The sequence below is a fragment of the Myiozetetes cayanensis genome, unplaced genomic scaffold (assembly GCF_022539395.1).
Source record: "Myiozetetes cayanensis isolate MyiCay16 unplaced genomic scaffold, myiCay2020 scf1, whole genome shotgun sequence".
In the NCBI taxonomy this organism is placed as follows: Eukaryota; Metazoa; Chordata; class Aves; order Passeriformes; family Tyrannidae; genus Myiozetetes; species Myiozetetes cayanensis.
In genome coordinates this window covers 20,016,455-20,042,038 of record NW_026086604.1, presented here as the reverse complement: position 1 = coordinate 20,042,038, position 25,584 = coordinate 20,016,455, and the positions used below count along the sequence as shown (strand labels likewise).

General features: G+C 37.9%; 1 protein-coding gene across 1 annotated transcript in view; it reads right to left on the bottom strand.

Moving 5' to 3' along the window:
* The window catches only part of RGS22 (regulator of G protein signaling 22), a 63,560-nt gene that overhangs the window by 25,868 nt on the left and 12,108 nt on the right, over window positions 1-25,584 (bottom strand). The window contains exons 4-14 of the mRNA XM_050315318.1: window positions 23,532-23,753; window positions 19,709-19,794; window positions 17,657-17,822; window positions 17,043-17,199; window positions 14,151-14,760; window positions 13,428-13,589; window positions 12,177-12,357; window positions 9,364-9,440; window positions 8,719-8,824; window positions 6,962-7,087; window positions 5,312-5,413 (exon numbers count right to left, since the gene is read on the bottom strand). Of these exons, the coding sequence (XP_050171275.1) occupies window positions 5,312-5,413; window positions 6,962-7,087; window positions 8,719-8,824; window positions 9,364-9,440; window positions 12,177-12,357; window positions 13,428-13,589; window positions 14,151-14,760; window positions 17,043-17,199; window positions 17,657-17,822; window positions 19,709-19,794; window positions 23,532-23,753 (1,995 nt within the window). The remainder of the gene's footprint in view (window positions 1-5,311; window positions 5,414-6,961; window positions 7,088-8,718; window positions 8,825-9,363; window positions 9,441-12,176; window positions 12,358-13,427; window positions 13,590-14,150; window positions 14,761-17,042; window positions 17,200-17,656; window positions 17,823-19,708; window positions 19,795-23,531; window positions 23,754-25,584) is intronic.

Sequence of the window (25,584 nt, the reverse complement as noted above, 5' to 3'; positions counted from 1 at the left end):
AATGGTTAGATCCAAAAATAATGTTTAATGCAATTTTCTCCTGGAGATCTTTGACTGATTCTTAGATTCAGATAGCTACAATCTTTACAGCAACTGCACTGCTCATGAAGTCACATTGTTGCTTTGCAGACTATGTGCTGGGCCAACTACTGAGGGTATCTGGCTTTTCTGAATAGGTGGTAATTTGTAAATTTAAGGTTAAAATTAGTGAAAAATTACATGATATTCTGTGTGGAGATTCTCTTACATAGCTTTTTGACATTGGTGAGACTCCATCACAGTACAGGATCCATGTACGAGATTCCACTGCACAACTGAGGTCTAAGTCCTTACCAAAGAAAGGTTTACAATATGCTTTTTATCTAAAGCATACAGAGTTTGTCATTCAACATGTACAAAGAGAAGAAAACTGAATCTGAAGAATGTTTCCTTTTCACTAGCAGCTCACTCTTGAAGCATAGAGTAATTTTTTAATTTATTTCATTTCTTTTTTTTCAAACTTACTTAATCCCCTAAGTAAAACTCCTGTTTTCTAAATTCATAAATTTTCTAATTTACAAATTGCTGTGAAAATGAACATTGAAAACTCAGAGAAAAACACTTTCTTCCAGGGATATCTTGGAAGAGGATATTCCAGCATATCTTTATAAAACATCATGATTCTGAGTGCACCTAGGAATTCAACTGAAATAAAGATGCTGCCATAATATATTTCATATAAGTATTTTCTCTTCTTTACATTCTCAAAGTCCAACTAATTTTCAAATATACAGTCAGGGATCAGTTTAGTATCATAAATCAGAATTTCTCTCCAGGATGGCAGTGACAAGTCCATCTTTACTATTTATTACCAGAGGCTTGACAATGAAGAATTCAGGAATATAATAATTCTCGTTTTCCTCTTTTTGCTAAAAGTCAGCTGTAACTAGCAGATGTACAAAGCAATAGAAAAGAAGAAAATGATACATTTACTCTGTGTTCAAGCAGTAATAAAGCACTGGTGTGCTTAGATTTCAAACACTGGGCGAGAACGTTTGAGTACATTAAATAACTATCTTTCTGTTTGTATTAAATTAAATTCTGATTTATTAGACTCCTTCTCTCAAATAGCAACAGCACTAGAGTACATCCCCATTATTTTGGAGCTTTACAATTCGAAACAAACCCTTTAGATTCTCCTGGTATTAGGTCACTGAGGAATACAGGGTATCAATGGCTGACATCCATCCCCACTTAGCACTTTTTACAATTACCATATTTATTGTCTATGCAGGATTCCACACCCTTTCTACATAGATCTGATCACTGAAAACAAAGATGTTTTGAGGCTATTGTGCACTAAAAAATTATCAGTGCAATAAAGATACACAGGTGTAAGGGGAAGGTCAGGGAAAAGGACATCCACAGGAAGAGTCCTAGCTGAAGAACAAGACCACATTTATTCTAAATTATGCCCTTCTCAGTAAGTCCCCAAATATATTTAAATTTAATAGAGACGGCGTTAATTACATTCATAGCAATTTAAATTTAAAGTTGAAAGTTTTTTCTAAGAACCCTAACACTAGTAAAGTTTTAGTTAAATCCTGTTGTAGTCTGATCAAAACCAGTTAATGTATAAAACAGACAAATTACAAGGGACAAGACCAATGATATATAGACTTTTAAAGAGTTTATTAAAAATAGACTTTTTAAAGAGGGGTTAACCATTTTATTTGTCATTAGGACTACATTGCTCCACCTGTTATGACTCATAAAATCACACAAGAGATTTGTAAATTGGTAAAAAGTTTCAAGAATATGTCCTCAATATTTTAACACACATCTAACTTGGTTCTTTAAATGGGTGATCATTTTTGCATAGTTTTAAGAATTAAGTTAAAACAAACATGCCACAAGTTCCTTGGGCAGAATTCCTTTGCCCTATGATTTTATATGAAATAGGTTAATGAGTATGTTGTCAGTCTTCTTCAGAGCTGACAAAAAATATCAGCCTGCAATCAGAAATTGCCCAGACTAAGGAAGCTTTGGCCAAAAACTATTGACATAAACACTGTCATAATATATTGCCATTCTAGGGACTGCCTTTGCACACTGCTCTACCTGCAGAACTGCCCCCAGTCCTGTGTAATTTCACATTCAAAACTGCAGCATAATAGAGAGAGATATTTTTTTCCAGAAACAATAGGGCAGGCAACACGTATGAAGCAGAAATTTAGAGGTGGTTAATCTAGCTTTAGGAATGCACTTTTCCAAACTCAAAGAATCAGGCCCTCAATGGTGGAAAATTGTCTGTGTTCACAGCCTTCAACACTGGGCAATGTGGTTTGCAAGATGCATTTTATTATTTAAAAAGTAATATTCATAGCCTTTTTTGATTCCCATATAATGGAATTCTTGTGGTTTTCTGAATATCAGCAGAATATTGGAACTGTTGTATTAGCCAATCTCCTAAGGGATCAACAGGAAAAATCACATTAAATGAACTTATAGGTTAACACAGTCATACAAAAATCTGAAGCATCTGATGTCAAGTACATATCATACTTTGTCAATTAATTGTTTTGTTCCTATTGAAAAACATGAAGAATTTTTCTACCTGACAGCCATAAATTTTCTTATAAATTTATTAGAATAAGTCATGGATTGAACCCAGAACTGTATCTGGAAATCTGGTCAGTTTGTATATTGAAATTACTTAAAATGGCACAAACCTGAATACACGAAAAGCTTAGAAAATTCAGATTAAGACTTTGGCCTCATTTATGACTTCTCAAATCAGGGACCGTACAGGTTTTGGTGTGAAATAAGAAAGGCAAGAAAGATTTAAGTCCAAGTGCTTTGTATTGCTGCCCAAAAGCATGGATATTGCTCTGATCTAAACGAGGGGCTTGTGCAGCTGCTTGACAGAATCATATGATGGAAGCATGCAGTGCACTGACTGGTCTTAAACAAAGAGGCTAAACTGCCTTAACCTCCATCATCACTTCCCACTAATATAAATCTTGTGTCTGACCCTAGAAGTTCACAGTAATGATAACTCCCTGATTCTAAACTGATTCTAGTGTTAAAATATTGTACTTCCCACAACTGTATTAAATTTTCTAACTCTAAATAACTTTTTTTAAAATCAAAACCTACATTATGTGTTTCTTTATTGGTTTTATTTTTAATTTTTTTTTAGACTCCTGTTCACGTATATAGTGAATAACTGTATATGTTCCTGGATGATTACCATAATTGCTTGCCATCATTCTTAACTATCAGATTTCATTCTCACTGTAGTTTCTTTCCCTGGATGAATGCATATGCACCTTGGAACGCATTTTATTACTCTATCATATAAGATAACAATGCCCAACAAATGAAACAAATGAGTAGTAGATACATAGCAATCCAGATTTGTTCTGGTTTCTAAGAGGAAGCAGGCAGAACCCATACAGGATACTCCGCACGTCCCTTTCTGTTATAAATAGCAAAATATGTAAGATAATGTGTCATGCAAATCTGGTCCACATTCTCTTAGGAGTATTTGGAATGACTGTCTTGTTGAGCCAAAGGTGAGCGCAGAATTTGGGAAGGCATCTCTTCCCCAAGCAGACCCTGCAGATCGGTTGCAGCTTGACTCTTTACCATATTCCAATGAAAACAAGTATAATTTTTCTGCAGCCTTAAAAGGCAAACTTAAGAATGATACCAAATGTTGCAGCACATGTGTTGATTTGTTATGTTACATTTCAGCTGTTAGTTATGCTAATGGAACAGTTTCGCATATTTCGTTTTGATGTATTTACTTTAATGCCTATGTGTACGTACTCTCTGCAATCGCCTGGTAACACCGATTGTACGATGTTCTGCTGTCACCACCAGGCCAGCACTGGAAATAAGAGAAGTAAAAAAACTCCTGGGCCTTAATGTTCAGCCATGCAACCACTGCAGAAACAATGTAAGCTGTTGTGAAATGAAACCAAATTAAAAACCATCAAGGACCGTAACCTAAGATTTGGCCTGCAACAAAATATATAGGAAAATGGTGACAGCCTAGGTAACTTCCATGTCTGCTGTGAGCAGGGTCCCTCACCACAAACAGGCCTGGGAAGATACAGGAGACAGTCAGGCTTAAGGGTACATTCAGTTGCCTGCAGCCTCATGCCATAAATAGAGCTGGAGTGGAAAACAACTAAGTAGGGTAGCAGCTCAGTTTACCCACACAGGAGAGAAGGAAGAATCCATGCCTCAGCCTCTGCTTGGAGTTTCTGTACAAATAACACCGATTCAGGTGAGAATTCTGGACAAATATGCAAAATTCCGTCATTTGCCCCAGTAAAACCTCCAAGAAGGAAAAGAAGACAAATTCAAGGATGTCCAGATGCTTAGTAACATAAGCCATATCAAGAGATTATTCTCACCTGCTCTCTACAGATATTTGTTCCAATAACATGTGAAGTAGCCTTGCTCTATTACATAGTATATGTTTTGAATATTGAAATATTCAGATAGGATATACTCCTACGCAAGGTTTAAAGAGGAAAATCATACCAAAGTTTCACAAAGTGATTTGAAAAGTTCCTTGGAGTTCTTCTAATGATATCACACTGCTGCAGTTTCCTTCCCTGACAGAATAGGTCTACTTTTCTGTCAGTGACAGCCATTAGCACCACTGCGGTGAAGCAGTTTAATTTTGTTTTATACCCTGATTTAAAGTGCATGCTCAATTAAGAATACTCATTTACAGGAAATATGAGTTCCACTTGACATTAAATAAGGGTCTAAATATCTATTTGGGGGATGACAATCATTAAAAGATAATAATGATACCCCGACAATCATAAAAATTAAAACCAGACTGACAAAGATCCATTTTCATTACTGAGGTCATTATCTGAGGTCTGGACTGTGAGATCCACAATTCTAACCCACACAGGAGATGGAAGGAAAGGTACAGCCCAATTAGATGGTTTAGAAAAAATGCTATCTCTGATGTTAACATTAAGCAGACAGTTTCCAAATATGACGCAAAGTAACAAAGGGGAGTTTAGGTAAACTGAGTATAACAGATAAAACTGGGAACAGGCAGCAGAGCCTAGAAGTCAAACTATGCATGTTTAACGTTTGAATCAAGAAATTCTATGGAAACAATCCAAAGAGCTTCTTTTATTGTCCACAACACAGATTTACTTTGGTGTCGGTTGTCAAGATTTAGAAACTTTTCTACTTTCTATCTTCTTTTCAGACTTTGCACTGCACAAATGCCATTTGTGAAGGGAATGAGCAAATGTATTTGTGAAAGGAAAACACATTATTTACAACTTACTTGAGCTTGCTTGCATATTTGAAAAGGTTGAAGAGTTTCTTGGTAAAAAAGCTGATGATAAGCCTGTAGGTCGAACCAAAAGTACACACAGTTCTTCCACAACTAAAGATGAAAAATATTGTAAGTCATTGCTACCCAAATATCACAGCTTTATACAAAGTTGACTTTCCAATGCAAGTATTATTTAGCGCCTTGGGGTCATCATAAATCAAGCTCAATTTAAGATGAATTTAATCTTCTGTTGCATACTGGCAGAAGGACAACATATTTAATGGCATCATCACTGTGATACTCTATCTTTTATTGTATCCTTTATGCATAATTGGCCATTAAAATCTTTAACATTGTAGTTAACATTTGAAGAGTAACCACACTTCAGTGGCATAAAGCCAGTGCTAAAGAAGAAATGCTGATAATGGACATGTATAGTTTGTGCCATGGTAAAATAGCATTTTGCAGCAATAAGCAAAACAATTAAATACTATGTACTTGACATATGTTACTGAGACTATCATTACATTTTTATTACATGCATTTCTAAGACACAGAGTCTTGGCCTCATTTCATAAACTTGAACAGCAAAAGATCTTTCAGAAGTCTAGATCTTTCCCCACGTCCTCTGTTTTAATCATGTGCTTATGGGGTTCAGACTTTAAAAATATCCTGAAACCCCCATGGCTAGCCAATAAAGAATGTGTTCCAAAAAGACAAGGGTAGGGAAGTTTGCTCCACAAACTGCAGCCTTCCAGATCTGGCATATGATTGAAATAGGTTCCACAGGTGAAAACTTTAAGCAAATAATTTTCAAAGGAGTCTGGCACCTGCAAAGGCTAGAGGACACAAGGGTGGATGCAATGAAAAACTAAGTTTCTTTTATTTAGATTTCTATCTATACACACTTCACATTTTTAGCTGAAGGTATTCAGCTTTGGAAACATTGGCTCTCGTCTTGTAGTAGCCAAAGGCATTTCTAGCTACTGCTGCTAGATTCTGGGTTGTGCCAGCAGTGAAACAGATGTCCATCTTGATTGCATTCAAATCTCCCCTAAAGACTCAATTTTTCTGCAAAGCCACTAAACATTGACTCAGATTCATAACTCGTTCCAACCAATCCTCAATTTACACCCAGCAATGAATGATGGATCTGCTGACTGGAGAGAAGAAATAGTGTTATGTTTCTCAGAAAACCAAAGAGCTTCATGGAAGCAGAAGAACGTTTTTAAAACACTGGAGATTTTGGACATCACTAACCCAACAAGTAAGAAGGAAGCAGATTATAGTGAGTAATAACATAGCAGATTTTCCATCTTTTTAAAAAATGTTTTTGTGGGTTAAGACCTCATTTTTTCTGCCAAGTTAAAGGCTAGTTTTTAAAAATGATTAGTCTTTTTTTTTTATCCCTGATGGTACAATCAGAATTCCAATAGGTTTGAGACAGTTAGAATCTGACAGCTTGGTTAAGACCTGTCATTAGTTTGCATATACATATGAACAGTTTATTGTTGTTGAGGGATTGAAGTCTCACAAGTAATAATTCATCCAGTCATCAATCTTTCTTTCTCCATTTTTTTTTCAGTCTGGCTGCCCTCTATAACTTGGCATTCAGTCAATTGTGGACTAAATTATCACAGAGTAGGAAAATGTTCATACCTTATTCCCGGACTCCTCACAGAATTGTGTGAAGTAGTAGCCTGCTCTGTTCTCCAAATAAAGAGACTGCAGCATGCTTTCCATTCTTGATCCCCCTAAGACAACACTGCCAGCAGCACTTTTCCCCTGGACAAATAAAACATAATTATACAGCGAGGAATAACAGGCTTTCATTATTTTCAAATGTCAGTATATTGCAATGGAGAGCCATGCAGTGTGTTCAATTAGTATCTTTATCCCATGAAACTAGACTCCATTTTCTACTACATATGCAATCTTAGCTGACAAGAGTTGTCTTAGCTCAGGCTACTGTGTTTTGAATTAAGAGAAGTTAACAGGTGGCTATTTGGTCAAGATTCAAAACATTTAACTATCATGGAACAAAAGATGTCTTCTGGGCTTACATCACTGACATCATCAACAAAATCATGAGCAATCCAGGGAGCAAGAAATCCATGCTCTTTACTGTGGCAGGCTCCTAGAGCATTTGAGGAAGAATACATCCATTTTGTCAATGCTCATAGAGAAGCCAGAGGAGGCTTCTGTAAGTAGTAAATTAGCTTCTGATGATCACAAGAGAGAAACTTTGGCTGACTTGCTGTCTCTGATAGCAGAAGTGGAAACAGATGAGTGTGGTGGATGGCAACCAGCTTCTTTCCAAACAATAACAGGGATGGAGAAGGGCAGGGAAAAGCCAGACTTGTGAAGCAGAGTAGGTAGATATCCCTTCCCAGTATGAAGTTAAACTACTAATCCCTGCATTCCCCTCTGCATTATATTTGTGATGGCAAATTGTGGGGTCCGGACTGTAAGTTCCAATCTAGCCCTGTGAGCGTAAATGGATGGTATTTTCCTCTCTCCGTGATGATGCCTAAAAACTGATAGTTCATGGCATGATCTTTTCCTGTATATACATTTTTAACTGCAATTGTCCCCTAATTGCAAAGACTAGCCTCTTTTTTTCCTGTAAAAGTTAACACAGGAGTAAAATGAATGCAGTGAAGAAATAAACAAAGTATTGTTTTGATGTGCAAAGCAAACAATTGTGCTCCATGCACATGTAAATGGGCTCACACTTCATAATATGTTTTTTCTTTTAATTGTGAGACCATGGGTATCAATAGCACCATGAAACATCAGGTTGTTTTGAGACTGTTCCACAAACAAGAAAGGTTTTGGATATATTTTTGATTGCCAGATGTTGACATCTCACATGTTCTATTTGTCAGCGTTTTAGCAGTTACTAAGAAAAGGCTGTTCTGTGCAGCCTGTTTCTCCTGAGGTTTGTTTGACTGAGGATCTGCTTAGCAGGCAATAATTCAACAAAGAAAAGAATGAAGTATATAAGTAATAAAGAGGGACTGTACAAATGAAACCTTTTCCTCTTATGATGTTACTATTTTAATGACTTTGTAAGGCAGATTCAGTTTTCATTTTAAGTCAGGTATCCTTCCCTAGGCAACAATTCCACCGAAGCATTTATCCAGAGTTTTCTAAAATATCCTACTGAACACATGGTCGCTATGGAGAAGATCAACACTTTCTAGTGAAAATAAACCTCAGTGCGTGCCATGATTTCCTATGAAAGACACCACAGAGAAAATGCTGCTGTTCTAATTGTACCTCTGCATAAAGCACTGACATTCATATAATCACCCCAATTCCTCCCCATTATTGACTACTTCATGTTTAATACTGCAGAATAAAGTGTTTTAACCCATGATTCAAGACAACCAATATTTTCAAGCAGTACTCACACGGAGCAACTCAGCATAGGTGTACTTTCTATAACCTTGGTACCTTGAATCTTTGGTGCCATCCAAAGCTAAGCAATGAATCATGTCTGTGCTCACTGACTTTGACCTGGATCACAAACAAAAATTTTTCAACACATATTGAAGAAAAATCTAGGACTGTTTATAAAATAAACACATAAGAAGGGGCACAAAAGAGGTGGAATGACACAGTGAATAGTAGAGGAAAAAGTACATGGAGTTAAAATTTACGATAAATGGGAAAAAATATAGAGGAATACTTTTTCATGTGGCTTTGTGGAAATCACTGGCACAGCATGAGTTTGAGAGCTGGGCTAGTGCTTGAAACAGCTTAAAAGAATATGAATGTATGTAGAGAATATCAACTATTACGTAAGAGAAAATACTTGTATTTGGGGAAATAAACCCTTTTGTGGGTTTATTTTTGTTTGTGGCACAAACAAATGAGAAAATAATCAGCCAGGGAGGAATTCTCCACACATACAATCTGTACCATAACTGTGCTTCACTAAGCAGATTTTTACATTAAAGAAAAGTATTCATGAAAACAGTAGGATCTAAAATACTTTCATAAATATTTTAGGTATAATGGTTGTGCAGAAAGATATACAAGGGAATTGTACTTACCACATTCTACTGCTAGGAATGTCATCCTGTTGGGTACTCTGACTTGATGTCAGGGTAGGTAGTAATCTTGATGATCTCTTCAAAGAGAAATTTGGATTAGCTAGTTTTAATAAAGTCATTGGTGAGTTTGTTCTACTTTTCTAAAAGAATTTACAGAAAAATAAGGCAATTTTGATTATTTTTCCAGCTTTGTGTTTTCTTAATGTCGTCTCATTAACTGCTCAAAAACATTCAAGGGTTTTCAGGACTGTTTTTCCTTGTCAATCACAATATGTAAAACTGCAAATTGCAAAAGTCTCTGAATATCTTCCAAGATTTTTCAGCATACCTTAATAACCCCTATAGCTTAAAAATTACATTTTTAACAGGTAGAAATATGTTACATGCACTTTGTACAGAATTACAGAGGATGCCAGGTGGAGGGCATGTGAACACATTTTGTGAAAATTTACAAAGATTACCTTAGGTTAGCTCACTGTAAGATAGAAACAATCACTCAGACTGGGAGAGAAAGGGGGCATTCTGTCACATCATCACCAATTATTTTGAACAGAATCATGACTTCTTCGAGATGCCAGTTGCATTCAGAGTGCCCTCAGAAATTCACCCAGAGTTACTGCTCTTTCTAAGCTTTGCAATCACAGTGTAACTGCAAGATCCAAAGCCCACATTTTTTATAGAAAAAAAAAATAGGAGCAAGAAATGGGCTATCTGCTGATTCTGTGAGGTTCATGGTGCCAGTTCATATTTTTTGTCAAGTGCTGAGTTCAACAGGGGATGGAAAACCTGCAGAGTTAGGATCCTGTCTGCCTGACCTTGCTCCCATTCCTGCTGTGAGCAACAGGAATCTGGCTCCTGAACCCAGTTTCTTCTGAACAGGAAATGTGACACACTGTTTTCCTCCATTATCTCCATGAATTAGATTTCAAAGGAAGTAACTCTAGCCTTGTCACAGTTCCAATTTTAGCAAGGAATTTTTCTTTCCCTTCCCCCTGCCGTGTGTGCCCTGTGTATAGGCCATCAGGTAGCTATCAGGTGAACAAAAGAATCAGCCGATCCACTAATTGCCCAGAGATTAGTCTCCTAAGAAACGGGCAGATGGAGGAGCTAAGGTCTACTTTTTTCTCTCGTCTCTGGGGCAATGGGGGGAGGAGGAATTTTGGTGGGCTGGGGGTGTGGCTGGAACGCAGGTGGGGAGGAGAGGCTGGTGTGCCGGTGGGCTCGGGACCTGCTGCGAGCTGCAGATGCTACCTGGGTTTCTTTTTTCCTGTCGGAGGGGAGTTTGCTGCTGCTCTCTGCTCAGCTGTTGCTGGCTGTAGGCCCTGCTTAAAGCAAACTCTAACCAGCTGAAGATCGTGAGTTTTCTTCCATTGGGAGAACTTTCTGTTTGATTGCTGTTTTTTTTAGTTCCTTTCCCTTCCCCCCCACTCCCTCTCTCCTTTCCCAGTGTGAGAAGGGGAGGGGAACCGAGGTGGGGTTTTTTTTTTGGTGGTTTTTTTTCCTCCGACATACCCTGGAGGGTGTTGTTTTTTCCCCCATCCCACGTGGCAGCAACCAAGGATCCCACAGCGCCGCCTGGTGACGGGCACTGGACATTACAAGTTCTGCTCCTCCAGTGATCCAACAGCGCCACCTGGTGACTACAATAGAACACTACAAGTTCTGCATCTCCAGTGACCCAACAGCGCCACCTGGTGAATGGTACAGGACATTACAAGTTTTGCATCTCCAGTGACCCAACAGCACCTCCTATTGACTGTGGTTGGAATTGCACCAAGGGGCACAGAAATTGAACTGTTTACTCTTCCTTTGCTGGTTTATCGGTTTGGGTTTGAAGGGGTTGTTTGTGGGTATAGGAGTGTTGTTTGGTTGTTTTACTTGTTGTTTTTTTTTGGTGTTTCTGTTAATACACACATACTTTTAATAAAGGGCTGTTATTTTTCCTTTTCCATAATTTTGTTCTTTTCCTTCAATCGGAGCCTTTTAATTTTAGATTTATAATTGCTTAGAGAGAAAAGTTTGGGTCTTTTCTCCTAACTCACCCTCAGCAAAAGACCCTTGTCTCATTTAAACTGGGACAAGCCTAAAACTATTCAACTCAAAGTAAGAGAGGTGTGTGTGTTAACACACACTGTGAAATAGTCCATCCAGTTCTTGATACTGGAACCACAGTTTCAATTCACATTTTCCAAGTAGCTTGTGTCCCAAGGTTTAACAGTGTGTTGCTGAAAACCTTCATTGCAGTTACCTGTCACATTCAGGCTTTCAGAGAAGAAAACAGTCAAAACTAAACTGGCCACCTGCAAGCTACTGTGAAAAACTCTGTGCTGTATGGTTCATAGCCCTCTGTAGAAAGCAAAAACCACGTGTAGCTGATTGAAGGGTTGTCGTGATAGAAAATGAGCAGAATTCTGCCCTCTTCACAAACATGAGGGATAGATTCAGGGTAACTGCAGTGAAGTAGGAATGACTCTGGATTAAGATAAGGCTGGTTCAAGGGCAGAATCTGCACTGCTAGATACTTAATTTTGCAATTCTGAGAATTTTCAGCTAAAATATCTATCCAAAGGACTTATGAAACAGCCAGGATGTAACTGAGAAGATAATGTGACTCAATGTATAGGAATTTGTTCCATAACATATAATAAAATGTTATTGCATTTTTATATGTAAAAATCTTCAATATACCAGCTTGCTAAATCTTGACTTCCTAACAACCAAGTACCATATTCATCTTCCATTGAATTTAAGGAGTTCTGTCATTGTCTTTGATGGGATAAAGCTTTGTTCTTAAATGTTGTGATCCTACTTACCCGAAGAAGGGAAGGTTGTATCCCAGGTATGCAAGACTTTTGGGTCAGTGGTAACAATGACACTAGTTGTGGGAAAGGATCAATGTCCACCCTTGGTCTCTCTTGACACGTGTGCCAGAACTTCAGTTTTGCACTAGCAGCTTCTATTGCTTTTGAATGAGTGACACAAAATCTGGGGCCCCTAGGGAGAAAAAAGCTAATATGTAGAACTTTCCAAAACCATGAAACACTGGGCTATTCAGCTTCTTTTTTTTTTCCCAGTGATGTCATTTACTGTATCAAGATATGGTGCTACATGCACCTAGAATTAAAAATCAGTTAGTGTTAAAGATATATTTAGACACTGCACGTTTCCAAATTTAAAAGCAAATTATACATAAATAAACTTAGGCAAATTCTACACCATGACATGGTTGCCTTTCTATGATTCTGCAGTAGGATATGCCTCACTCCATCCTACAGCAAAAACAGGAAAGGATTGTAGGCCACAGGACAGAGACCAGAGAATTACAGAATATTCTGAATTGGAAGGGACCCACAAAGATTGAGTCCAGCTCTTAAGTGAATGGCCCATAGAGGGATCAGACCCACAGCCTTGCTGTTATTAGCACCATGCTCCAACCAACTGAGATAATCTCAGAGTCACTGCACGCCATGTAGGGCTCCACAGTAAAATTCATAACTGCAGGTATTAGTTTATGACTGCAATTTGTTGATCCCCCCTGGGGAGGAGAGAACATCTTCAAAAATTCAGCCTATGTTTTGGAAATAGGTTAGATTTTATATCCTCACTTAACTTGTAAATATGTAAAAGTCATTTTTTATGACAGACATTGAACAGTAAAGTCTCAGTGCCAAATTCCGCACAGATGTATATACAGAGCATCCTCAGAAACTTGAGAAGAGCAGTAAGGGGAATAGATTAGGATAGAATTAACCTTCTGTGCCTGGAGGGGCTTCCCTATGCTAGAGACTAAAGTTTAGTTGAATGGTATCCAAGGCAGAGACACACAGAGCAGTGCAGATGCTCTGGCAGAAAAGTACAAAGGGCTCAGTAAGGCAGCTCTACCTGTCTTCTCAGTAGATTGCAGTGTAGCTTAGGCTCAACTAAAAATTCATGTGTGTCAATGATGACATTGCTTCCAATAATTTCAATGGGATAAATGAGATGAACTAAACCTAATAGGCTTATCAGAGAAAATGGAAATCAGTTAAACAATAGAATTTTAGTTCCTGTCCATTTATTCATACCAGTAAAGAAGTAAAGGTTTCACTACTTCAGGCTGAATCTGTCTTAAATGCCATATATTCCACTGATCTCCATGCAGTAGATCAAGTCTGAGTAATATTTCTGAAGTGAGGAAATAGTCTCCACTGCTCAGCAGGTACAGTTTTTTCATCTTACTGAGATGCCTGCAGTCAACAAAAATAGTCACATAAGCATGTATCAGATGCCGTACAGAACTGAGAACAGTTCATCCTACTGATTAAAGTGCTGTCATGCAATATGTTTTTAATTGCAAGTGACAGAAGCCAAAACAATTTTTCTGCAAATTAGAGACAGGTTGTGTATAAGATAAAATGTACAGTGCCTCAGAACAGACAATCAGAATCCAGCAGAGCCTCTCATTAAAGCGCTTCGTCATACTGAATGCCCTACTTGTGAATTTAATTTCTTTTATTCTTTTTTTTTCCTGTTGCCATCTGTTTTCCAAATCTCTGTCTAAAACAGCTTTAATAAATATGGCAATTCTGACTTCATGTAAATTTTGCAAACCTGACTCTGCAAAAAGAGTTTTATCAGCTTCAGCAGAGTCATTCCAGACACACCTTGTCAGGACAGTCAGGATTACTTTAATTGTGTCTATTCTATTCAAACATTACAATTTACTCTGAAATCTCAAAACCTGCATTGATCTAGCTGGGTTACAAGTGTCGAAGCAATAAGAATAACTGTTAAATAATGAGAAATACCTTTGCTGCCTTGTAGTGTTCTTAAGAGCCTTTAGTCTTTCAATATCCATCCAGAGCCACCAGTACCTCTCCCCAAGTGTTCCTTTAATGAACTTCTTGAATCTTTCAAACTCATGTCTGTTGCCAGTGTCGTAAGTCCCGTGACTGATACACCAGGCAGCCCTGCTGTCTGGCCCACCACTTTCAGAACTTGAACTTAAACTTACTTCTTCAGGATCTCGTTTTCTTACATCTCCCTTGGAGTCCAAGGCAGTAAGTGGAGAAGAACTTTGTTTAAAGCGTGACTCTGCACTACTATGGGCAACACTGTCACCAGCTGGCTGGTGAGTCAGTTCTGAAATGGGTTCCTTTTGAGTATAAGCTGGCATGAATTCTTCTGATTTCTGAGAAGTTGTTCTTTCCTGTTCATTTTCTTCTTTTGCTTCACTGTCCCATTTTGGGTCTAGATAAACTCTTAACTGCCTGTGGGAAGGAGGTTCAGCAATGGCCACAGAAGAGCCCTCCTCAGCCTCGCTGGGTCTCTCACTAGTAGCATCAGCTTTTGCAGATGCAGTCCTTGAAGGGGAAAGGAAACTCTCTTGTTGGCATTCCTTAGACAGGGAACCTGCTTCTGCATTAAATCAGAAAAGATCATTGAACACCCTTTTGATTCAGGACTGTTCTCTTGCATATCAACATCGCCAAGTTAAAAAATGCAACATATTTATATTTTGATACTGCAGAACAATCACACTATGTCATTTTGCAGAGGAGGGAATAGCAGAGGTGCTTCTGTCATTGCTATCTGCCTAGAAACTCAGCCCAATGACTCAGAAACTCACTCCCTGTTGAATTCAAGCAGAGCAGCAAGAGTTCAGGAACAGAGTTCTGCCACCCAGAAATGGCCTCTTTCCGTTTAGAGATGTTTTATAACTAAGAAGTTCAGAATAGTGGCCAGCCTTGTTTTTTTGGTCTACACTCCTCTACTTAATTCCTTTTACCCAACTCTCCCTCAACTCTGTGCCATTAAGCATGCACTGCCATCATGGTCACTGAAAATGAAACTTACTGCTTTAACTTGCTTAAATATCTTTTCTGCTTCTGCCAGCCTGTTAGAAAATTGATTTTTTCTGGAGCATGTTAGCAAAGATGACCTTGACTATACACACTGCTTAGCTAGGTTAATGCTACCCTCACTGTACAAGTCAGCCCTGTAAAACTGAGCTGAATAACTAAAGATATCATGAACAACAGCAGAATCTAAGTGAAAGTGAAAAAAAACCCAAAGTCATAATTAAATTGAGACTCTACAATAACTTCATATCATCTATCAATACAGTGTCTAAACTACAGAATAATCTGCATCTTCTGTATGTCACTAAAGCTAAACTATAAACTTTCATGCTCCATTATATCACTAAGGCAAAACACTGTCCATGAGGAGACTCTGAGGATGTGCACCACATGAGGCTGTGACAAAAAAGGGCTAAATCTCTCAGATCCACTAAATTCACATTTGTAATGTTATCAGCCTATGTAACCCTCTGTGGTGGTCTACTCATAAATGGCAATGGCAGTTAGACATTCCTTTCAACTTCTTCTGAAAATAAGCCACGTCTAACCAGTGCTGGTCACTGTCAAAGACAGTCACTTGGATTAGGAACATGGCATAGAGATCCCCTGCTCTGCACTTACCTAATATCTTTAATATCTATCGCAAAATATGTTGATATTAATATAAAAATTAGTGTGATTAAAATATCTTTCTTATTTCCAAACTATTTCAGTTGTTTTCACTTGACAAAGAAAAATTTTAGCTTCTCAACACAGGTCTATGAAATGAAAACATGGAGACCTGAGGCAATTAGGGAGAGAGATACAACAGCTCCTGAGCAATAAAAAGCAAAGTGGTTCAGGGGTTGTTCAAGACTACTGTTGATAACCCTGATGCAATTGAAGCAATGAGAAAGGAATTTAAATTGGTATTGTCCAAGCAAATACCTTCAGCTATTGAACTTTAACTACAGACTGTCTCTGCGAGAATGGTGCATTTGTGACCTCTCTGTTCAAAACACTGCTCAAATCAGTGCTAAAGTCATGAGCTGCAAATAAGTGTGACTTGAATAACTTCATTAATAATGCATACATCAGCAATATATTTTCTGGGGTGATCCTCATGGTTTGGGGAAGAAGGCAGACTTCTAAGGTTATCATGTCTTCCAATTTTCCATTCAGCCATTGGACTCTAGGGTCCCAGCAGTATAAAGTGGAATGGCTGATTTTTTTCTCTGAAAATGGGACAGAGAGAGCTCCTAACATATGAGCTGAGGCTTCTCTGTTCATCTTACTACTGTGTAAAAAGCAAAGGCAGGGCTATGCAATTGGGTGTATGTCCACATGTGCATCTGTATGCATATCATTCTCCCAGAACGTTTGAAGCCTGCTAACAATTTCAGTTAAATTTGAAGATAGACAGGAATCCAAATGATTACATTTCATAAGATTCATAAAACTTGGCAGTCAAAAGACCCTTAATGCCCAACATAAATACCTTAAGAAGATGGCTGCAACACAAATTATACATAATCAAATACCCAAAGAATCTAGACAAGAAAATCTTGCAAAACACATGAAATGGGGGAAAAAGGCAAAAAAGCCCTCAACTAAGACTTACATATATACATAGAAATACTTAAGAAAAGAAGCTACTACTATTACAAAATTACTTGGCTATTAGATCAAATTTTCACCTAATGTCATAGCTATGGAAAGAAACAAATGCTGTTCTGAAGCCTCAGATACCACGTGATACTCAGAAGGTAATAAGTGGAGTTTGCAACAATTCCTTGTAATGCCTTTCCTTTCCACCTAGTCAGAGTTGGGTTATAAACCACAGGGTTACTTGTTACTTACCCAGAAGGCTATCTTTTTCACTTGATGATTTGTCTCTTTCATACTGAATATTTTGAATTTGACTAGAAGCTACAGGGTGTGTAGATGAGTCTGTAGTTCTCATGGAATCACCTTGTTTTGCTAATGTAAACCAATCCTTCACCTGAGAAACTGTAGCCTAGGAAAAGAAATGTGATAAATTTCTTTATTTATGGCATTGTTTCTGAGACCAGAGGGCTTACTGTCCATGATGATTTTGTGCAGTCTGTTTGTGTAGACTTCTCTAAGGATAGTTGCCAGTGAGGAGAGCTGTATGATAGGAGCTGAGCATACTTGTAACACAGATTCTGTTTAACCTGTATTACAACGCTCAGACCTTCTTTTATAGTACAAAGAATTTTGAATATAAAAGCTTTCAGAGAATCATACAATCATAGAATGGTTTGGGTTGGAAGAGATCTTAAAGATCATCTAGTTCCAACTACCATGCCATGAACAGGGAACCTTCCACTAGACCAGTTTGCCCAGGAATCAGTTGTCCCATCAGGACAGGTTGCGTGACCTCAGTTACAATAATTTTACCCAATGTTTTCTATCTATCCTGATGTTACGCCCACTAAATGTGTTTATTTTACCTGGCCAAGTGATACATAGAACTTCTTCATGGTCAATGAAGTGTCATCTTCCTCAGGATGGGGGGAACTTAGGTCTTGCTTCCTTATCCAGGGATCGTAGTCACTATCTATAATGAAATTCATGCCAGTCTTGCTCCATTCTACCTGAGATATCAATTTAGCTAGTCTGAAATTAAATGTTGAGATAATAGTTAATTTTAGCTCTTAATCAGAGAAACAGTTGATTTTTCCACAGACTAGGTAATTAAAAAAACTGATCCATCTAAAAATAAAATTTTTACAGAGAACTTCATGATCTGCTTTGTTCCTAGAGTAATAGAATTATAGAATATCCTTATTTGGAAGGGACTCTCAAGGATCATTGAGTCCAACTCCTTATTATTTCAGCCTTCACCTGCTGTTACATATGTAAATGCCAGTACTGCCATTGTATAGTTCACCAGCTTTACAGATAGTGGCCTCCTTCGTATTATCAACCTCTACCAGTAAAACTGACTTCTGTTGGGATGGTTTTTCATGTATCTATGCAGTCTCAGGCCCGGTGAGAAGACTTGAACATTCTGTTCACTAAAATTAAACTATTCTCCCTGATTGCAGAAGCCCTGTATCACCACCAGACCCTACATCTCCAGTTCTTGATACAAACATTCTTCCAGCAGTAATGCCACAGCACTGATCGTACTAATCGAACTTTCAGATGATAACAAGACAGCCGGCACTCTCATGTTCATCTGGCTGCTGTGTGAGGATCTTACAGTACTGAACAGCACTTCAATGAACAGCTACCTCGTGTAAGTGTGAACGTGATGATGTTCAGGAAAGGCAATCTTAGAATCACATGATAATAGTGAAGATGCTCTGAGCTCGAGAACTGTGGAAGAACTTAATTAAGTTAGAAAGAAATGCATAACCACAGGAAGATGAAGCCTATGCTTGAGCCTACAACCAAGTGAATACTCAGGTGCATTTGTGCCCACTATTTGAGACAAAACAGGATTTAATTCTACAGTTGGAGTGTCTTCATCTTTAAATGAAAGTTTCCCTTTTAGCATCTGAATTTATCCTGATTCTGATTCAGGAACACATTTGAACCACTGGCAGCAATTGAAATTATCTACATGTTTAAAGTTAGTTTTATATAATTCTCTTGGGTAACTCTGCTTGATCAAATAAACAGTTTGCTACAGCAGAAGACAAAAGTTAGTGTTTCATGAGGCCCAGATATGTATAAAACAGCTGCTACTAAAGGTAAAATGGAACACTCTCATGGTTTCCTCGTTCTCTGCATACTTTTCCCCTCGAACTTAAGTGCAGTCATCAGGTTATTGAAAATAAAAAACATTTTTAAATTTTTACTGTAAAAGTCTGTACCCCAGTAACTACTCTGTCATTACAATCAGCAAACATGAGTTTTGTGAACCATACTGCCAGCCTGCCTCTCCTTTTGGGCCCTGAAACACACTACAATTAGCAGCATCTAGACACAACCTTAAGGGATACAGAAGTAGATCCTCCCAAAAAGCACAGTAAACCTCCTGAACATCTGCCGAAAGAACATCTGGGAAAATACAGCAAGTTTATAACAGTAAATCATCCAGTTGTGCCATGGCATTCCACAGAAAACTTTGCTAAAGGAACTCTGACAGTGGGCCCAAAGACACAAAACTAATAATGGAAATGAAAAGGACTGGGTGCTTTTTCCAAATGGATTTAATGGATTCATAACTTCTATTTATATGGCTTACATATTGACTAAAGAAAGATGCATTGCTACCATGATATCTCTGAGGAACAGCAATTTAGAAATCAGTAAGCCCCCTTCTTACCCTCTTTGTAATGGTGAAGTATAGGATGTAATTCATGGTCAAGGAAAATTACAGAATGATGAGTGAAAAAGGTCACTGAATTTATTTTATCCAGATCACTAAAATGCTAAAATAAACAGGATGAGAGGAGGGCAAAAACTTTTTACGAGTGCTATCAAGATTAATTAAACAGAAGAAGGTAATGTACAAACTTAAAACTGAAATACAGAATAAAAGATTGCAATACCTGTATTCAAAGTAACAGTCACTTCCTAGAAATGCTGGAAGCCTTTCTTTCTTAATCCACTGAATTGCTTGTTCTCGATCAAGACACTATTAAAAAAGAAATGCCAAAATTTGCAGTACTCCTCATTTTCTTGTTTTGTTTGCCACGTAACTGCTTCTCTCCATCCCCCTTCTACAGAAGCATTGTCTCAGGAAGATAAATATACAGTAAATATCACTTTCATGCTGGGACAATTGAGCTAATTTACTTTCCTATTAAAAGCTAAAAAGGTCTAAATCTGATTTCACCTAGTAGTGTACAACTTTTGTAACAAATCATGAGTGTTTTTCCTTCAGAAATAGTTTCTTCAGAATCATGCTTTTACTGTACAATTCCAAATGCAAATTAAATGTACATTAATTTTCTACAATAGGAAATTGCTAATTTTTATGACTTTATAACATTTTATAACTAACTATTGCATTTTTCCTCTAGAATTTGAAGAGTAAGGAACCCTTAAATTAAGTTATATTCGCAGTGACAGAGCTGTGGATATTAAAAACAAAATCAAACACGTAGAAATCCAATCAGTTACCGCCTCTCGCATTTTTATGTTGGATTATTGCAAAACTGCACTGCCCACAGCAACTGTCATAGAGGAAACATAACTGTCCTAGGACCTGGGGCCACCACAGATATCTGCTCAGGCAGCCTGAGCCTCAGTGCCTCGTCAAAGCAGAAAGGAAGGTGCCTCCAAAGCGTGGTTTCGGAATTGAAAGGGAGTGTTGAGCAGCAAGCTCCACAGAGACAGTTCACCAAAAATGGATGTAGGAACTTACGCAGGGAATAAGATCTCTGACTGCAGGCCACAGTGATCCATATCGGTTTCCCTTAGAAATGGCACACAGCACACGTCAATGTTTTTTAATAGCATATTTTTTCCACTCTTAGGCAATGACTTGTTTTATTTTTCTGAGGTTTATTTTTCCTTTTAGTGAAGGTGAGATTAATGATTTTGAAGAATGCAGTAACCACCCTTGTCTATAAAAACAGGTGAAGTGTGGGCAAGGATGGATACTACTTTCTCTATCAAGTAATCAGTTTATGTAGATCACAGTTTAAATTTTCTTTCTATGAGCTAATATTCCATTAGGGGCAAGGGTTATTTCTGCCTCATATGTATCTGTAGGGGATTAAAAAAATCTGAATTACTCAGAAAGTGGGTGGTTTCATTTAGAGAGAAGAAAATATTTCAAAATATGGAAAGCTTATGTTGGCAGTGGCTCATACAATGTAATTTGTGGAGATGGAGGCTAATTACTCCCAACCACATAGTGCATGCTTCTTTTTGGCAATTGACAAGCTTTTTTGAAATACAGAGGATAGTTTCTTTATTTTGGCATTTAATATTTATGTATTTACTGACTTACAGCCTAGTTTTTTATCTGAATGATTCATAACATGCTCATGTCTGTAAATGGCTGGTATACAAAGTTGTATGTACTATCAGAAGGAAAGAATCTCTACTCTTCCCCTATCCCCAGAGAAAGATGCTACATTTAATCTGATGGGGTTTTTTACCTTCGTTAGCTTCCTTACCCAGTCAGTCTTAGGCCTTGCTAGGACCCAATCCAGCAAAGCTTTTAGCACGTGTTTAAGTTTAAGCATGTGTTTAACTTCCCTTGACTAAAGTTAAACACATACTTAAGTGCTTTGCTGAACTGGGGTTTCTCTGAAGTAAGGTATGTGGGATGCCAGCCAGTTTCTCTCCATAGCTGTGATCAATTCTACTCACATCCACAGGTTTTTTTCCCAATGCAGCTTACACAAAGTTGATTTTTACTATTGATGAGAAGATACTTACTTTCATATCAACGATTTGCAAATATGTAAGCACACATGCAGAGAACTTTTGCTTACCTGTAAATTTGTAACTGTCTGAGAGGGAAGTAAAATACAGAGAAAAATACCACTGCATGTATTTCTTAGACAAGATGTGCTTAAATTCAGGCTGTACCCTGAAAGGCCTACTAGGATTTTCCAATCACAGCTCCTTTTCATAAGTAACCTGCCAGTGATGGCCACTCAAGCTGACCTTTTGTAAGACGTAACATTTAAGCAACTGCCACTCTCTTTGGTCAGTGTGAAGAAGGCAGCCAAAGCAAACCAGACAGCATCACCTGCTGCCTGGAAGACCAAATCCTATTTGATTTGAAGTGGACTGCTTGATGCAGTTAGTCTGGGGTGGCTTCTTCTGGATCAGTCATTCTAATATAATGAATGAAGCTGTCTTCCCTCACCTGATGTATTTGCAGTAACCATTTTGGGCACAATTTCACGGGCCATTCTGCTCCAGCTCAGACTTTAGATGCCAAACTGAACTGGATGAGGCATCTACATTACCCATCCAGTAAAGAAGGAGTCAAAAATAAGAACAAATATCATCCTTTCCCACCAAAAGAAGAAAGGGTTCTGAGGCATACTGCTCCTCAGAAGGCCATAATGCTTCCCCATTTATGGAAAATGGCCCAGAGGAAGAAACAGATTCTTAAATAATGCAGAAGCCCTCTTTCTCCAAACCACATGAAATATGAAAGTAACAGTGAAACGGCTTTGAATTTGTCAAGAAAGGCCATGCCCAGTAGCAATGATGTGAGGTTACTCAACAGCCAATGTTAGCAACATTTGCACAAGCTCACAGAGCTTCCTCAGTCTGATGCTGAGAGCAAGTAAGAAATTGAGAATAGCTCTCCTGCCTTTGTGCTCCCAAGCAAAGTATTTGTGAAAACAATTATTTAACATGGTAGGGATGTCTGGGCCTTGTCCTTTAGTAGCATTTGTCCAGTTTCAATGCAAACAATTGCAGTATCACATTAGTATCATTTTGTTAAACAACACTGCCTTTTGACCTCACTCAACACTGTTTCTTTTCTGAAAATCGTTAGGCTTATGCTGGACAAAGCAGCAGTTTGTTACAACTCCCTGCTCTTCTCTCAGCTTTCCAGCTATGATATAATTTAGAGGAGCCACTGCTAAAAATGTAGCAAGACCTTAGACTGGCCTTGAGTGAAATGATGTCATGTCAGTCACATCAATGCGAGGTAAGCAAGAGAGGAATAAACCAATCATCCCAGTGAAATATTTTATTTCCTCCAAAGCTACTGTTTAAAGGTAAACTCCCACATCTAATTATACCGACTTGGGTTCTCTGAGGTGCTTCGACTCCTAATTTTAACGTGCCTAATTTGGTGCCCTGAAAGTAGGTAGATAAGAACATCAAAATTGATACTAAGCAAGTATGAAAAATGACTTTTTTTCTAAAATCCAGCCCATCTTTCCATTTATTTAGCCTTCTTGTTGCCAATGATTATTTTTTCTGGTCTTTTCAATTGATGCTAACTATGTAAATCCTTTGGGAATTAATGGAAGAGAGACTTATGTGTTGCCAGACCACAGATGAGCTCATAGCCACACAAGGAAATTAATTAATAAGGAAAGACTGAGCTGCATTAGTTTCAGTCAATTTGCACATTCCAGGGATCACTAGTAAAGTAACTGTTGTCATAATATTTTTTCTTTTAATATTAAAAAGTATTCAGACCACACAGCTAAATCCTGCCCTACAGAATCTTCAAAATTCTGTGCTACAGGATGTACATCTGTAATTCCATTCACTTGTCTGCTAGACACATGTGCATTACAGGGCATAATTTGGCCCATCATTATGTTTTCCTAACATAAATTAACATTTTTCCCAAGCTACCAAGCCAAACACAACAATAATTACTGCCAGTATCTCTACAGTAAGATCTAAATATAAAGTCAGGGGCTATAAGATGCTTACCATAGTGTTGTAATTTGGATCCATATTGAAGGTTGGAGAAGCACTGTGCATTTTGGAGAGCTGCCCATCATTCTTTGCTTTCCTTAGAACATCATAAATAGGATTTGGAGGTTTCTGATCGTGTAGATTTTTTTTCAGCTGGCTTTCCAGGCGTCGTGGGGCATAATTAACTACTTCAAAAACCCCAAAGTCTGAGTTAAACTTCACTGGTTGGGCAAAAGTCTACAAAAGAAGTTTGGAAAGTTTATGACATTGTAATAAGGGAACTCTCATTTAAGAAAGTTACTTTTTATAATACAGAGGCATCCTACAGAATACAAGCTGGTATTAAGAGGCTTCTTTCTTTTGGGGCCTGGAATAGTATTTTTTCTGTATATTTGCTCTTCAGTCTTTTTGCTGTGTAGCTTTCCAAAGTATTCCTACTTTTTCTCGCAGCTATGCTTAATAGTAAAGAATTTAACTCATTCTAGATCACAGGCAATCCTTTTTCACATGCAAATAATAGATCCTGTACAAGAATGTCTATGATATATAATTCACAGTGACCTTAGTAACTGTTCTGCAGGGAATAACTTACCTACAGGATCAGATCTCCAGTGTTAGTCTCCCATTTGTTATCACCAACAATCAAGGCTTGAAAATATTAGCAATGAAGCTGATCTTCCAAATCTGAGATGCATTTGAGGAGGATAAATATGAAGAGTTTCATATGTAGGAAAGGCTTTTCACCATATTGTTACTTGTAGGTCAAACAACTACCAAAAACCCATGGCCTGCAGTAAATTTTATTATACATCACTAGTTCAGTCAGATACTGTTTAATATGGGAGACAGACCAATTTTCAGCTATGCAATTCTGACTTTTGTCAACTCCCAAAAACCCACTGCATGTGTACACACTAAATCAAAGCCATCTTTCATCTTTCAAGCTCTGGTATTAGGTATTTCCTAAAAAACTATCTTTCAAATTCACTTACTTGAAGAGGGAAAATACGGAAGGATTTTTCAAAAGTAGTGGGGGATACCAAGACACTTGTGAATATGCGATTATATCAGACCATGTGGGCATCTCCACACTCAGCTGGGGATGAGAAGGCATGTTGTGTTTAAGAACTCAAGAAACTATTGGCCACATCTAGACCAAGAGCCAAAATTCATTTTGGCTTCACTCCAGACAGGATCCCACCTGGTGTTTGTACAGTTGTCATTCCTCTGCACTTAATAAGATTATTTTATTTTTTCAAGCACTGTATTTTTCATTTCCTTGAACTTTTTCATAAAGCACATATATGCACACATAGACATAATTCATATACATACTCCATACGCTGAATACATGTTACATATAATACAGAAATATATTACAGACCGATTTTATTCTTCTTCACACCTGTATAAACCCAAAGTAATGATGTTAGTGTCAGCTATTTTGTTGCTTCTGTTTGAAGCTCCCTTGTAGCGCAATGCCCAGAACCATGTGGCTGCAACATGTGGTTTTAGCATTCCCTACTTATCCCATAATGTCTCACTGTGGAGGCTCAGCCTGGCAAAGCACATAGCAAGTGAGAGCTTTTAGTGTATGGTTACTGCCTATGACATCAGACCGTCACTGCTCAGAGCCGTGCACTGAATCGCACGAGTCTGTTCACTTGCCTAACTGCAGCAGAAATCATGCATTGGTTTTTGTTCTCTGACACCTTGTGCCTCTTTTGGCATTAATTTTCTCAAGGGCACTCTGCAGGTTTTAGTGGTTTTTTTCCAGATGTACGGAACAGTATTTTAAAAAGCCTTCTATGTGTGGTACACTTCTCTACATTCAGACCTCCTCCCAATTTGCTATGTGCATGTTTCATTTACTTTCAAACCTAATTTGGGTTGCTACCAATTTTAAGTGATTAACTGTGCAACCTTAATAGCCTCCAAATGTATTCTTCCCTATTTGTTTTCTCATGTTTTTTAAAAAAGAAACAGAAGAAAGTACACTAAGAAACATGGTAGTTCAGTCTCTTAGGATTTGAAACACTCTTCCTCACAGAAAAAATCAAACAAAATG